A 14,657-nucleotide genomic window follows, 5' to 3' on the forward strand; every position below is an offset into this window, starting at 1 on the left:
GAAAACTTAAGCTCATTACACCCTGTTCAAATAATGATTTGTGTCTTATTTGCTCATATTAAGCAAGCATATTTTGTACTTTCACTCCCATGTGGACCCCATTGAAAACAAGATGGCCTATCTCAAGGGGCTTTCCTTAATGAAGTAGAAATTACAACGTTACAACTCAGTGTGGTCTTAATGAGGGTATACGGCTCAGCTTTTATCAATGTCTGTGATTGCTGGCTGGTCTATTTATGAAGGCTTGTTAACAAATATCCTACAAACACAGAAAATGTAGAAAAAAAGGAATCGCAAGCCGAACTGGACTGAGCTAGGAATCTTGAGGAATAGCTTTTATATTAACTGGAATTTTCGTGTCACCGATTGGACCGATATGCAAACTGGAAGGGGTCCAGGGAGGGGGGGGAGGGCAGACTTGATGTGGTGCATGACAAGCCATTCAAAGCACTTCATGAGGATGGGGGTAAGTGCAACAGGATGGTAGTCTATGAAGCAGGATGGAGATGGCTTCTTCGGAACTGGAAAGATGGTGGTAGTTTTGAAACATGTGGGAACAACAGCCTGACTCAGTGAGATGTTGAAAATGTCTGTGAAGACATCAGTGAGTTCTGTTGCACAGTCTCTCAGTACATGCCCATGGATCTTGTCTGGACCCGGAGCTTTGTGTGCATTGATCCTGCTGAAGGATCTCCTCACACTGTCTGGGGTAGCATTATCACCTGGTCGCCGGGAGGAGGTGGAGTCTTATGTGCATTGGTGCTGTTTTGATTATGGATGGTGATTTTGTTGAGGCCTCCATATGTAGGGCCGAAGACCTCCATCCTTTTTTCCCAAAAAAGAAAAAAACAGCTCCAGCCAGAGATATGGATTGAAGAATGATCCCTGCTGTGAGGGCCTCCTCAATGTAGTTGTCCATGGCAGCGAGCTCAGGAGAAGACAAGGAAAAGATACGGCCTCTGGGGGGACAGGTGCCTGGAAGGTCAATGGCGCAGTCATAGCGATGGTGTGGTGGTAAAGAGGTGGCTTTCTTTTTATTCAAGACTGCCTTGAGGTCATGGTAATGAGAGGGGACACAAGAAAGGTCTAGGGGATCTTGAGACTCGAGAATAGTGTCAAGGGAACTCTGGACTAAACAGGTAAAATGACAAGTGAGACTCCAACTGAGGGTAGTGCCAGTGGACCAGTCAAGATGAGGGTTATGGTGAAGAAGCCAGGGGTGACCAAAGATAACCGGGAATTCTAGAGACATTATCAGATGAAAACACAACTCCTCCTGGTGTTGGCGAACAGAGAGGCAAAGGAGAGAGGTAAGAAGTGTTACTCTGCCTGGACCCAGAGGCCTTCAAACCAGAGCAGTAACTGTCAGAAGGGTAGCAAGTGATTCAGAGGGGATCTGGAGACTCCTAGCAAGAGAGTGGTCCATAAAATTCCCAGCTGAGGATATTAACTGACATGGAAGCAGCCACATCTGGCTGTAGTTGTTCTGCATGATATGCTAAGAATTTGTGGTTGTTGTATCAGCTATTTTAGTTGTCTTATGTTATTGTGTATTCTGTGTTGTATGTATGGTTGTACTGCTGTAACTCTGTAGCACTGCGGGTACCCTGTTGGAGAGACAACAAACGTTTATATGCTTCTCGGCCACTGATGGGATGATCAAAGACTCATTTGAATTTCTCTTCAAATTCAGAATAACCTGAACAGAAAGGGCTCCGGGCATTCCAAACAGCTGTTGCCCAGGAGAGGGCCTTGCCAGAAAGGAGTGTGATGACATTTGCAATCTTGGCCGTATCTGAAGGGAAGGGTGTGGGCTGTAGCTCAAATGTGAGGGAACACCGAGTGAGGAATCCACAGCAAGCACTGGGGTCTACAGAGAACTGTTGTGATGGAGATAGGCGGGGTTCTACAAGGGGACCTGATGTCTGAGGCAGGGCTTGAAAACGAAAATAAAAATTCAATTGGTTCACTCCGAGCAGAATCAATATTTTAACGTATTTGTTCTGCGTTCCTCTGATATTATTACCATTCAGAAACTAGTTCGGGTGGAAGAAATACCAGTTAATAACGTTATTTGAAAAATATATTATTTGCCTAATAATAATAATAATAATATAATAATAATGAAGTATAGCGTTTTCTTTACTCAAAAAGAAAAGGAAAAAAAAATAAAGATCTAACGCTTAGTCACAGCCAACAGGCTACAGCATCATCATCTCTGGATTTTGGCCAAATGTAAGCAACTTAAAAAAAATAAAAATAATAATAATTATCAACACTTTAAAACAAAGTATTTTTAAGATATTTAAAAATGTTTGCTGCATTGTTAAAAGAAAAAAAACCATAAGATTGCGTTTTGAGAGTAACATTTTTTTTTTACATTTTAAAAAAGTCGCGGCTCACATTGCATTTTATTAGCCCTATTACTTCCAAAAGGCTAAAATGCCTGTAGTCTAAAGCAAAATGTTTAAAAACATTATAAAAACAGTTATTAGCTCCTTACCAGTCACCCCCCTTTTTTGGCATGGAGACAGAAATGACATACCCAACATAAAAAGGTTTCTGCTCATGATTCTTTCTGACTAGATACATAATCAACATTTTTTCACAAAGCTGAGACTTCAGAGTTTACTGTTCAGGAATCAGAATCACTCAGACTGTTATGATAATAAAAATATTAAAAACATATTTTTAAAATGTTTTTTATTTTATTTGTTGATGTAAGGTATGAGTTTAGAGATACAGTGTAGGTAAAGCCACAAGTCTTTCAAAACTTCATTAGAAATTTCATAATCTAATCTGTAAAACTCAATTTTATGAAATATTTTCTAAGGCCATGTCATGTGTGTTTTTAGAGAAGGCTAATCAGATTGATTTATGGCACTTTTCATCTCTGTAAGATCTCACATGTAAACACTCCTGTGCGCTCTGTATGTGTGTTGGCTTTGAAAACTCCCCATTTCATGGTTCTGTTTTTCACCAAACAAGTCTTTCACACTTCCGCCAGGTATGACACATTATCTGAATTATTCTTTTATCATTAATCTTTTGGTTTTATTCAACCTTTGTCAGCCTTTTTTGTGGAATTTCAATGTTAACAAAGCAGTGATCTCACTTCAGTCTCTGTATGCATTTAGCCCTTATTTATCAAAAATCTTTCTATAAAAATACAACAAAACTTTTTCTTACGACTTTTATGTGAATTATTGTGACAGAAATGCATTATGAAGAAGAAATGCACCTGCTATTAGTAGCATTAGAGCTAACGTTAGCATCAAGGTACATCTGGCAATATATTAAATTATTAGTACACTTTTACTCAAAACTCACTTTGAACCCCGATCGAGTGTTTGTAATAACATCCTTTGCGATCACGGGTGGAATTTGGTCATTTACTATTGTAAAAATATGCTATTTTAGCCTTTTTCATTGCTGCACAAGTTAGCATTTCTGATGTACTTTTTTATATAATGCCTCAGATCTCAAGAAAATCTCATACCAAGCTTTTCTATCATAATCGCGGGTTTATTATTCGGATATTTCCTGTGTACAGAGGTGTTTCAGTTTTGTTGTCAGCAGGTATAAAACAGGAAGTGTTCTCAAACCATGTGACACGATCTGATGCTGTCTTATTTTGGGACAGCAGTGGTGAATTTCTATTCAAAATGTGGCATAATACGTATTTATTGTTTTGCACTTTTGACATAAATTACTAAATAACTGTCACTGCAACAATGTTTTATCAAAATATTGGTCAAATATCGAAGCTAGAGTCTTTAAACTTTAAACCTCTCTCTTTCGGCATGAATCCAAATGTTTCCATGTTCGTATCTGGATGCTAAAATTGTATTTAATATAAAAAAAATATTAGAATAATGGTAAATGTATAAGAAGTTACGCTGTATATGCGTCAAAAAAGTTGGACTCCAAATTTCGTTCTAAGAATTATTTTGAGGTTAATATAGCAAATGAAAACTTTTCAGCTTCCGGGAAATTTGAGAAGCTCCGCTAGGCTATTTTAGTTCCCATCCCTCCCCAACAAATAATTTCAATTAACAGTATTTAGAAAAGAACAAGAATGAAAATATATAAGAAGCTATAGCAATATTAACGACAAACTAAAACTAATTAATTTAGGCTAAAACGAAAACCAGCGGGTCTCTCATTCGACACAAAATCATAGTTTCCGTATTCGCCATGTATTTGGATGACAAATTATTATACAAAATAGCCTAGTGTTTATTATAGCCTAATGTTTGTAAACATTGTTTCTGCATTGTCTATTTCTGAATTAAATATTTTTTTCTCTCTCTAAAAAAACGTATAGGCTATACAAGTTTTCTCTTTCTCTCTCTCTCTCTGTATACACGCGTAGCAGATTTTAACCATGCAGCAAACCTTTTTAAATATTTTGATAATTTACTGAAAATAAATGACTTTTTAAACCGTTTAACTGATTATTAATCGGTCAAAAAAATAGCTGATACAGTTTTCTGCATTCATGCACACTCAGAAACCGGTGACTGTGAACGAATCAGCAGAGCTTGTAAAAGCTTTTGTCATCACTGAATCTTTCTCAGACTTTTCCAAATGTCGAAATGGGTTAGTGCATCTGTCTGTGCATGATGAGGTCCAATGCCCTCGGTGAGCGGAGCTTCTAAAAGTTTGGAATAATTAAAGGAGATTACTTTTTGCGCTGCGTCATCAGGCCTAATTTGCTTTTAATCCAGCCCTGAAGGCGGTGCATTGTCATTGAGACTTGCCTATGATGAATTCTCAGCTGAGCAGACATTTCACTTGCTGGCTTCAGCTTCACATGGAATTTGTGATTGGTTGACAGCAAATTTCAAATATTAAATGGAACGAAAAAATAATGTTATTAACCGGTTATCGGCCATTTCAAATTTTCGATTCTGTTCGGAACTATAAAATTTGATTTGGTTTCTGTTCCTGTCAAAATTTCGTTCATTTCCGGTTTTCGTTCCTTGAACCGGTTCGGAGCCCTGGTTTGAGAACCCGGAAGTGGAACGGAATCTGCAGTTGAGGCCGTATCTTGGGTAGAGGGCAGACGATCGAAGATTTGATGAACAGAGGTCATGACATCAGACAATAATTGTAAATGCTTAACCTTAAGTCCTTGAGCCACTTGAGAATGGTGAATCTAACAGTAGGACGCACATTGGAGAAGTTGAGGTGCAGGACAAGAAAATCTTTAATAAAAGTTCAAGCAACAAAAATCCACAGTTGAAGCAAAAAACAACTAAAAAGTTTATCAAAAACAAAAAAACTGTCCAAATGGGCATTTCACAATAAATAAATAAAAGATTCAAAAAGATATTGAAGCAAAAACTCCACAAGAGAAATTTCACAAAAATAACAGTGAAGGAATAATCCACATGCAAGAGAAAAAAAAAAAAATCCCAGATACAAAGAACACTTACTCAGGCAACTGGCTTTAGAACAGCTAAACACCAAGCAAATAAGCTATGAGAAAATGTCACTTAAATACACACAGCCGAATGAGACACAGGTGACCCTAATAACAGCAATTACAAGCAGAGTAAGATGGTCATGAGAGCATTATGAGGACCCCTAGAGGTCAAAACAGAACATAACAAGCAAAGCACTGACATAAATAGGTCTTCATTATTCCTCCAGTGTCTAAAAAATTGTAGCCATGTGTGGGAACCCATGCTTTGAATGTGCTCAGTGTTTAACCCATTAAAGTGCACACACATGCAGCAGTTAGTAGTGAAAGACACATACGCCTTGAGTATCCATGTTATTAGGGGACATTTCAATTGGCGTAATGGTTTTTCAATTGTACATTAATTAATTTTCTATCCTTTTACCCCAGCCGTAAGCAAGTTCAGTTTTAGAGAGCCATTGACCTGCAGAGTTTCTTTCTACCTGAACTCACCTACCCCTAATTTACCCTTTTCCTACACCTAAACCTACTCCCTACACTTGTAACAATTTCCCTTACACTATCAAAGCAAGAGAAAAGTATTGCATGCAAAACATAAGGAAACGGGCCGATCTGATACCTACTGATGTAAATAAAGACAGTAATAGCTTACTTTCGTTAAATAACCAAAAAATAATAATACGTAGCACAAAATCAACATGTATGTAGACTTTAATTAATTATATCTTAACGAAAAAACAATGAAACATAAGTTCAACCAAGTGTATTAAGAGATATATCGCATTATAATACCCAAACAGGCAACAACGACACCAACATTCTCAAATTATCCCACACATTTAACCCTCAAAACCCCAATGTCCCAGTGTCCTGGCCAGCAGACTGAATGTTCATTCAAGAGACATCAATTGTCCGTACGGAACAACAGCCTCCTCCGCGAGAGGAAAAAGACACAGAACAAAAATATAAGGCCCAGCGTGGCAAGAAGCCTTAGTCATTATATCCTCATCAACTTACGCAATCTCGCCCCGTCTGTGTAGCCGACGGGAAACTGTGGTAGTCCAGCAACCAATTGCCATGTAATCCATAAAACGATAGGGTATTAGACCCTTTGATGAATTCTTCATGCAAATATATGGCTAGACTGAGCCCGCTAGACTCAGACCTCTTTCCCCGTTTGGACTCCGGAGTTCCTCCTGGACGCGTCACTTCCCATTCCACTTAACCATATTGCATGACATAACAATGATGAGATGAAAAGCAAATAAACATCCATATATTAATCCGTGATTACACCTCAGGCATCTGATACAACAGTATGTTTTTTTTTTTCCATGTGAAGATAAAAACAATACAACAAAGCATGTTCATCATCACCTCAAAAAGCTGTACATAAAGGCAGAAATAGGTGACTATTACACACTATAAGTACTATAGCAAATGAGAGTAATTAACAAGACACACCTGGACAGACAACCATGAGGAGGATTGCAAACAAGTCCAGGGTGGACCAGAGAGGAGACCGTAGGGACTTTGAGCAGGAGGAGCCAAGCAGGACCCAGGCCGCAGCCATGAAAGCAACTCACAGTGGAACCAACAGAGGGAGCCTCCAGGGTCACAGGGCTGGTTTGCATTGCCTGCCCATACCAAATCGTGACTCCCAGCATCGGGAGCATTTCAGACAGGGGAACAACAGGAGCATAGGGAGTGCATCAGAAAGGGGAACGACAGTGCTGGCCACCAGTTCAGGGCGGACAGAAAGTTTTTAAACGTCCTCCATAGCCAAAACAGGACTGACAGGTAGTTCAGATAAAGGCAGGAGAGTGGGCAAATCCAGTTTAAGATAACCCTCAGCCATGATGCCTCATGCTCTTCACTGTGGCAAGCACTGTAGCATGCTCAAACACCTGGTCTGATGTCATTTGAAGCTCTGGCTCTGAAGCGATCCATAACTCTGTCACTGCATTAGGCGAAGGGCATCATCGGTGGTCTCAGGCTCTTGCTCCAAACAGCAGGGATGATGGTGGGTTATGTGAGTGTGATTCACTCGCATATTCCAAGAAGAGCAGGGCCCATATTCATAAAGATTCTTAATGCAAAAAGTAGCTCCTAGTGACAAAATTCCAAGAAAATTCTTAGAAATGTGGGCGTTTACTCTTAAAATTAAAGAAAAAATCATAGTAAAGAAAAAAGTAATTCAGAAAGCATCTTAACCCTTAAAAGAGGTCTTAAGGTCAAACTTGTTAGGAGCACAGACAAGGACTTTTAAGAGGCTTAAGAGTTTCTTTAGCAGAGGAGAAAATGGCAGAAAGACGAAGAGGCAGAAGACATGTGTTGCAGACAATGGATGACAGGGAGTTAATTAGATGCTATAGATTAGATAGTGTCTATCACATTTTCTAACGGTTTTTAAATTCATTTTAAGTAAATGTTTTAATCATTTTAAAAGTTTTAAAATTGCTTGTTTTATTTTGCTATTATTTTTCTTCATGATTATTTTACTTTCTTTTATGTAAAGCACTTTGCCTTACCATTGTGTACGAAATGTGCTATATAAACAAACTTGCCTTGCCTTGCCTTGTCTAGATCGTGCAGGGATCATGTTTGTGACTGATCTTATTAGAGATGTGCTAACATCTCCAACACAGCGCAGAAATGCCATAGCGCCAGAAATTAAAGTAATCACTACATTACGATATTTGGCAACTGAGAAAATGCAACAATGCAATATGATGACTTGGGTCTGTCAGAACCTTCTGTAAGCAGAGTGATCACACAAACAATTACAGCACTTTCAGAACATCTTATTGTGTCGCAGTTCATTTCGTTTCCACTGGACATTCCCTCAAAAAACTGCATTTATGAATATAGCAGGCTTATATGTGTGCTCAAGCAGGGGGAATTAACCGTTAATACGCTCCCATGTCTGCTTCTTGTCCCTTGCTGTGACACCCGACCCAAATTATCCTTTAAGAATGGCCCTGTGTTCATCCACTAACTGGGCTAACAGTAAACACTGTTTGGCTTTCTCGTCCTTCTTGGTTTTGATCCCATGTTTGATACATTAAAACCAACATTCAAGCAAGCAAGCAAGCAAATTTTATTTATATAGCACTTTTCTAAACAAGTTAATGCAATTCAAAGTGCTTGACAAGGAAACAATAGAAACAGCAATTAGTAAAATTAAAAGAATAATTAAAAAGTAAAATAGACCCATTAAGATAAAATTGAATTTAAAAAATCAAAATATGAATAGAAATAAATAAAAATACATCATTAAAACAAAGCAAAGCACACTATAAAAATATTTAATAAGATTTTATAGGAAGACCTGACTAAAAATATATGTTTTTAATTTAGATTTAAAGCTATTAATGTTTTCAGCACATCTTATGTTCTCTGGAAGATTGTTCCAGAGTTGAGGAGCATAACGGCTAAAAGCAGCATTACCATATTTTTTAGTTCTACTATAAGATACATTTAAAAGAAAAGAATCTGAAGATCTTAGAGTCCTTCTCGGTTCATATACTGTAATCATATTTGAAAGATAGTCTGGAGCAAGTCCGTGCAATGCCTTATAAACTAATAAAAGATTTTTTTAAATCAATTCGAAATCTAATAGGTAACCAGTGTAATGACTTTAATACTGGTGTAATATGATCTCTTTTTTTTTACTTTTGTCAATGTTCGAGCAGCAGTGTTTTGGATTAATTGTAATTGGTTAATTGTATTCTTAGGTAGACCTGTAAGAAAGGCATTACAATAGTCAAGTCTGCTAGTAATAAATGCATGCATTAATTTTTCTGTATTGCTCAGAGAGAGAAATGATCTTACTTTAGCAATGTTCTTTAAACGGCCACTTCAATCACTGTAATTGGAAAGAGTGAAACTATTTTTATCATTCTAAGCCAATCAAATACCTTATAGGAAATTAAAAGCATGGTAAATAAAAAAATGATTTATATACACACATATAATGTGTGTGTGTGTGTGTAAGAGAGAGAGAGAGAGAGAGAAATAACAGTCAAATAGGAGAAATTACGCATGTAAATTCAAAGTGAGAATTAGAATAGACCCTATACTTACTCTTTTTTTCCTTCTTGGACAACCAACCAATCACAGTCTTCAAAAGATTGTGTCATACATAGCAACGGGGTCAACCCCACCTCCTCACTAAGATGAAAGTTTTTGTCTTTTCCTTACTCAGAGCTGCTCTCAGATCGGTCCCGAATCGCTCTTAAGCTAAGACTCCTACATAAAAGTTTTTAAGCTAAATTAAGTTTTCTGAGAGGATTCTTCGAATCTTTATGAATACGGGCCCAGGTCTTTAAGAGCTAGGGAGGTGAATTTTGCGGTGGTGTCAATAGGGGAGAAGAAAAAAATCTTTAAAAATATGACAAAACAAAATGGAAGAAACATATGACACTCCCTTTTCTTTGTTGCTCTGGTTTTCAAGAACTACTGTGTGGAAGTGAGGAGCATTAAGAGAAAGAAGATTTTGTCTAACACACTTTAATATTCCAGACAATGAGTAACATGGGGTGGTCAGGAGATACACTTAACATAACATTGAGACAAAGGAATCAAAGGGAGACTGGCTGGCAGCAGGAAAGACTGCACCCGGGTGGTGGGTCTAGTTACACTAACCAAATATCATTGGAGTAACAAGCTGCAATGACTCCCTTAAGAAACTACAAGCAGAACAAAGAGGAACCAGGCCAGTAATCCTCCATGAGGCAGGATGGAAGATGGACCAAACAGGACTGATAACAACCCCATCCTATTTGCAGCAGCCTTTGAGACTGTCCTCAATGGTGGAAAACAGATGGCCAGAGGAGTCAAATCTCAGACTGGTCAGCGACTCCCTGCGATACGATGCTACATGGATGGTGTCACCACCCCTGGAAAAGATCAATCAAAGCTTACTACCCGGCAAGTTAAAGGTTTGATGTTACCAATTTACCTTAACCAATTGTTTGATGTGACCCCTCAAACTGTGTGACATCACCTCATCAGTTGTCCAGAAGATGGACTTAAAGGCTAACAACTACATTCGGAAGTGGCTGGGCCTTCCCCAATGTCTGTCAAATGCAGCCCTATTCAAAATCGACAACTTGAGGCTACCAATAAATCCATCAGTTTGGTTTACAAGCTGGAGAAGGGGGAGCTGGAAGGGGAAGATTAAAAACTCACAGGATCCAACAATGCAATACTAAATATTAAAAGCATATTAGTATGTTATGTGTAAGCCAGGTTAAAGAGATGGGTCTTTAATCTAGATATAAATTGCAAGAGTGTGTCCGCCTCCCGAACAATGTTAGGTAGGTTATTCCAGAGTTTAGGTGCCAAAAAGGAAAAGGGGTAAATGCTTAGCAGCAAAGGAGTGGTCACTGCTGTCACCTGCAAGGAGTTGGGAGTTGAGAGCAGATTTTGAACTTTTTGAAGTTCCCACAGCAAATTCATGACTTTCGGTGTGCCGCCACGATGGCGACGCTGACGCCTGCGCTGTGCAAACTTTGCTGTTTTTCATTTTATTTTGTGTTATTTGTGTTATTACCTATACATACTATTGCTCAGACAGTACAGACTCTCATCCAGTATGATTGACCATCAATACTGGACATCCAATCTAATTCAAACGTTGATTTGGACTGCCTCTGAACTTGAGCTTTAGTGTCTTCGCGCACCCCCTGTTGCCAGCCTGCATTCAAAGACACTCTCAGAAAAGGAGGAAAGGCAAGCGTGCTGGAATTCTATGCATATCATGGAAAATAAGCTGTAATCCTCCTCTTCCTACAATCTTGTTATCAAAAGAAAACTATTATTTAATGTTGAGTAAGCAATCTCATTGGCTGCAGAATCAGCAGAGGTCAGTTACCTTGTGCTGTGCAAAACTGATGTCAGATCAGAAACAGATCGCAAATAAAATACCTTTCAGACACAATTTGTCATTTCTTTAGTAGTTTAGTGTTTCAGAAAGTGTTTTGATCTGATGAGACTCTGAAGTAACTGTTTATCTGTATTAATGGTAGAATGATAATATAAGTGTAATTTGTGTGTTCACTCTCCTGATGAGGATACATCCTACAGTTTGAGAGCAGTGTTGAAGGATTGTCTGTATATTAAAGCTGTTTCACAGTTCATTTGTCAATGTTTCTGCAGAGTGAAAAGAGGTGATGTGATCAAATCATTGATGCCCAGTCTGACCTGCACTGACAGCGAATGTCAGACCCACGTAAGGCAGAGACTCAAAGACCAACACAAAACCAGCATGAAGAACAAGTATGAGAGCTTATTTGAGGGAATCAACCTAGAAGAGAATCAAACTCTCCTGAACAGAATCTACACACAGCTTTCCATCATAGAGGGAGAGAGTAAAGGAGTGAATGAAGTACATGAGGTTTTACAGATGGAGAAAACAGCCAGAATACAACAAGAAACACCAATCTACTGCAACGACATCTTTAAAGCTTCACCTGAACCAGGATGTGAGGAGAGAGACCACATCAAGACTGTTCTTACTAAAGGCAACGCTGGAATAGGAAAAACCATCTCTGTGAAAAAGTTCATTCTAGACTGGGCTGAAGGAAAAGCCAATAAGGATGTGGATTTCATGTTTGTGCTTCCATTTCGAGAGCTGAACTTGATCCGAGATCATCAGTACAGTCTTCACAGACTTCTGCTGGACTTTCATCCTGAACTTCAGGATCTTGACTCACAGATTTATGAGGAGTGTAAAGTTGTGTTCATCTTTGACGGTCTGGATGAAAGTAGAATCACACTTTTGTTTTCAGATTTTCAGAAAGTTTCTGATGTGACTGAGACTTCATCAGTGGGTGAGTTGATTTCAAAGCTCATTACAGGAGAGCTGCTTCCATCTGCTCTCATCTGGATCACCTCCAGACCAGCAGCAGCCCATCAGATCCCCTGCAAATATAGCAACCGTCTGACAGAAATTAAGGGATTTAATGAGCCTCAGAAGGAGGAATATTTCAGGAAGAGAATCAGTGACCAGTATCAAGCCAGCAGAATCATCTCACATATCAGAAGAACAAGAAGCCTCCACATCATGTGCCACATCCCTGTCTTCTGCTGGATCTCATCCACTGTACTTCAGAAGCTCCTGAAAGAAGATCTGAGTGCAGAAATCCCTCAAACTCTGACTGAAATGTACATACACTTCTTGCTGATTCAGATCAACATGAGGAATCAGAAGTATGAAAATACAAATCCAAATAAACTCCTGCAGTCCAACAGAGAAGTGATTGTGAAACTTGCAGAAGTGGCTTTCAAACAGCTGATGAAGGGCAATGTGATGTTCTATGAGGAGGACCTGATAGAGAGCAGTATAGATGTCCCTGACGCCTCAGTGTATTCTGGGGTTTGCACTGAGATCTTTAAGGAGGAATCTGTGATTCAACAGAGGAAAGTCTACAGCTTCATCCACCTGAGCTTTCAGGAGTTTCTTGCTGCTTTCTTTGTGTTTTACTCATATATTTTAGGGAATGAGGTATCCCTGAAGTTTTATATACTAAAAGCAGCAGTTGAAAAATCCTTGCAAAATGAGAATGGACAGCTGGATCTGTTCCTGCGGTTCCTACTAGGCGTTTCACTTGAATCCAATCAGAGACTCTTACAGGGTCTACTGCCACGCAGAGAGAACAGCTCAGAGAGCATCAGGGAAACCACAGAGTATATTAAAGAGAAGATCAAAAAAACAAATGATAATTTTTATCTCTCAGCTGGTCAATCCATCAATCTGTTCCTCTGTCTGCTGGAAGTGAAAGATAAGACTCTGTCAAGAGAAATTCAGGAGTTTATGAAATCAGACAAACACTCAGAGAAGAAACTCTCTCCTGCTCACTGCTCAACAATCGCCTACATGCTTCAGATGTCAGAGGAAGTGCTGGTTGAGCTGGACCTCAAGCAATACAACACATCAGATGAGGGCAAAAGGAGACTGATACCAGCTGTGATCAACTGCACAAAAGCTTTGTGAGTGTTTATATGACCATACTTAAAACTAAACGTGCCCATTATGTTAAAAGTAAACTTTTAATTCCTCTAGCAAATCATGATTATTTTCTTTGACAACAATAATTTAAAGCAAAACAAGAAGCATGGGACATCAGTGGGTTAAGTTAGAATTTGTTAATGCATCGAAAAATAAAATTTGGTCCAAAAACTACTAGTTTATTCAGCATTGTCTTTTCTTCCGTGTCTGTTGTGAGAGAGAGTTCAAAACAAAGTAGTTTGTGATATCCGGTTCGCAAACGAATCATTCGATGTAACCGGATCTTTTTGAACCAGTTCACCAAATCGAACTGAATCATTTTAAATGCGTTGCGTCTACAATACGCATTAATCCACAAATGACTTAAGCTGTTAACTTTTTTAATGTGGCTGACACTCCCTCTGAGTTCAAATAAATCAATATCCCAGAGTAATTCATTTACTCAAACAGACTGAACTGCTGTGAAGAGAGAACTGAAGATGACAGAGCCGAGCCAGATAATGAACAAAACACTGACTCGTTCACGAGTCAAGAACCGGTTGCATCGGTTTTCGGATCACCAGTACTTCTTTCGGACAGTTCGATTCAATAAACCGGTTGAAGAAAGCGGTTCACCCGTTCTTTTTCGATCTACATAATGGCGTCATTGGCGATGATTAACCTTGATTCAAGCCTTCGGTTTACCTGGGCTCATAACACTAGCACAGAATCAGTTCAGAATCAATCACCAAAAGAACCAGTTGGATTCAGACGCTCTTGTGTGTGAGTCTGCTTCATGCTGAAACACACATGCGCAGTATCATCAGCTCCTCTTGAATAGGACGCGTCTGACAGAAACGGTTCTTGACTCGAGAACGTGTCAGTCTTTTGTTTGTTATCTGGCTCGGCTCATCTGTGTTCATCTTCAGATCTCTCTTTACAGCAGTTCAGTCAGTGTACTTTTTGAGTAAATGAATTACTCCGGGATATTGGTTTGAACTCAGAGGGAGTGTCAGCCACATTAAAAAAGTTAGCAGCTTAAGTAATTTGTGTATTAATGCGTATTGGAGATGTGAACCATTTAAAATGATTCAGTTCGATATGGTGAACTGGTTCAAAAAGATCCGGTTACATCGAATGATTCGTTCGCGAACTGGATATCAAAAACTGCTTTGTTTTGAACTCTCTCTCACAACAGACAAGAAAGAGAAGACGATGCTGAATAAAGTCGTAGTT

The 14,657-nt window shown here is 38.9% G+C and overlaps 1 protein-coding gene across 1 annotated transcript in view; it reads left to right on the forward strand.

The window, feature by feature from the left end:
- Positions 1 to 14,657, forward strand: part of LOC113100930 (NACHT, LRR and PYD domains-containing protein 3-like) — a 48,406-nt gene that overhangs the window by 15,611 nt on the left and 18,138 nt on the right. Inside the window, exon 2 of the mRNA XM_026265417.1 lies at positions 11,591 to 13,423. Coding sequence (XP_026121202.1) covers positions 11,591 to 13,423 — 1,833 coding nt within the window. The remainder of the gene's footprint in view (positions 1 to 11,590; positions 13,424 to 14,657) is intronic.

This window comes from Carassius auratus, unplaced genomic scaffold, assembly GCF_003368295.1.
Source record: "Carassius auratus strain Wakin unplaced genomic scaffold, ASM336829v1 scaf_tig00217411, whole genome shotgun sequence".
Classification (NCBI taxonomy): Eukaryota; Metazoa; Chordata; class Actinopteri; order Cypriniformes; family Cyprinidae; genus Carassius; species Carassius auratus.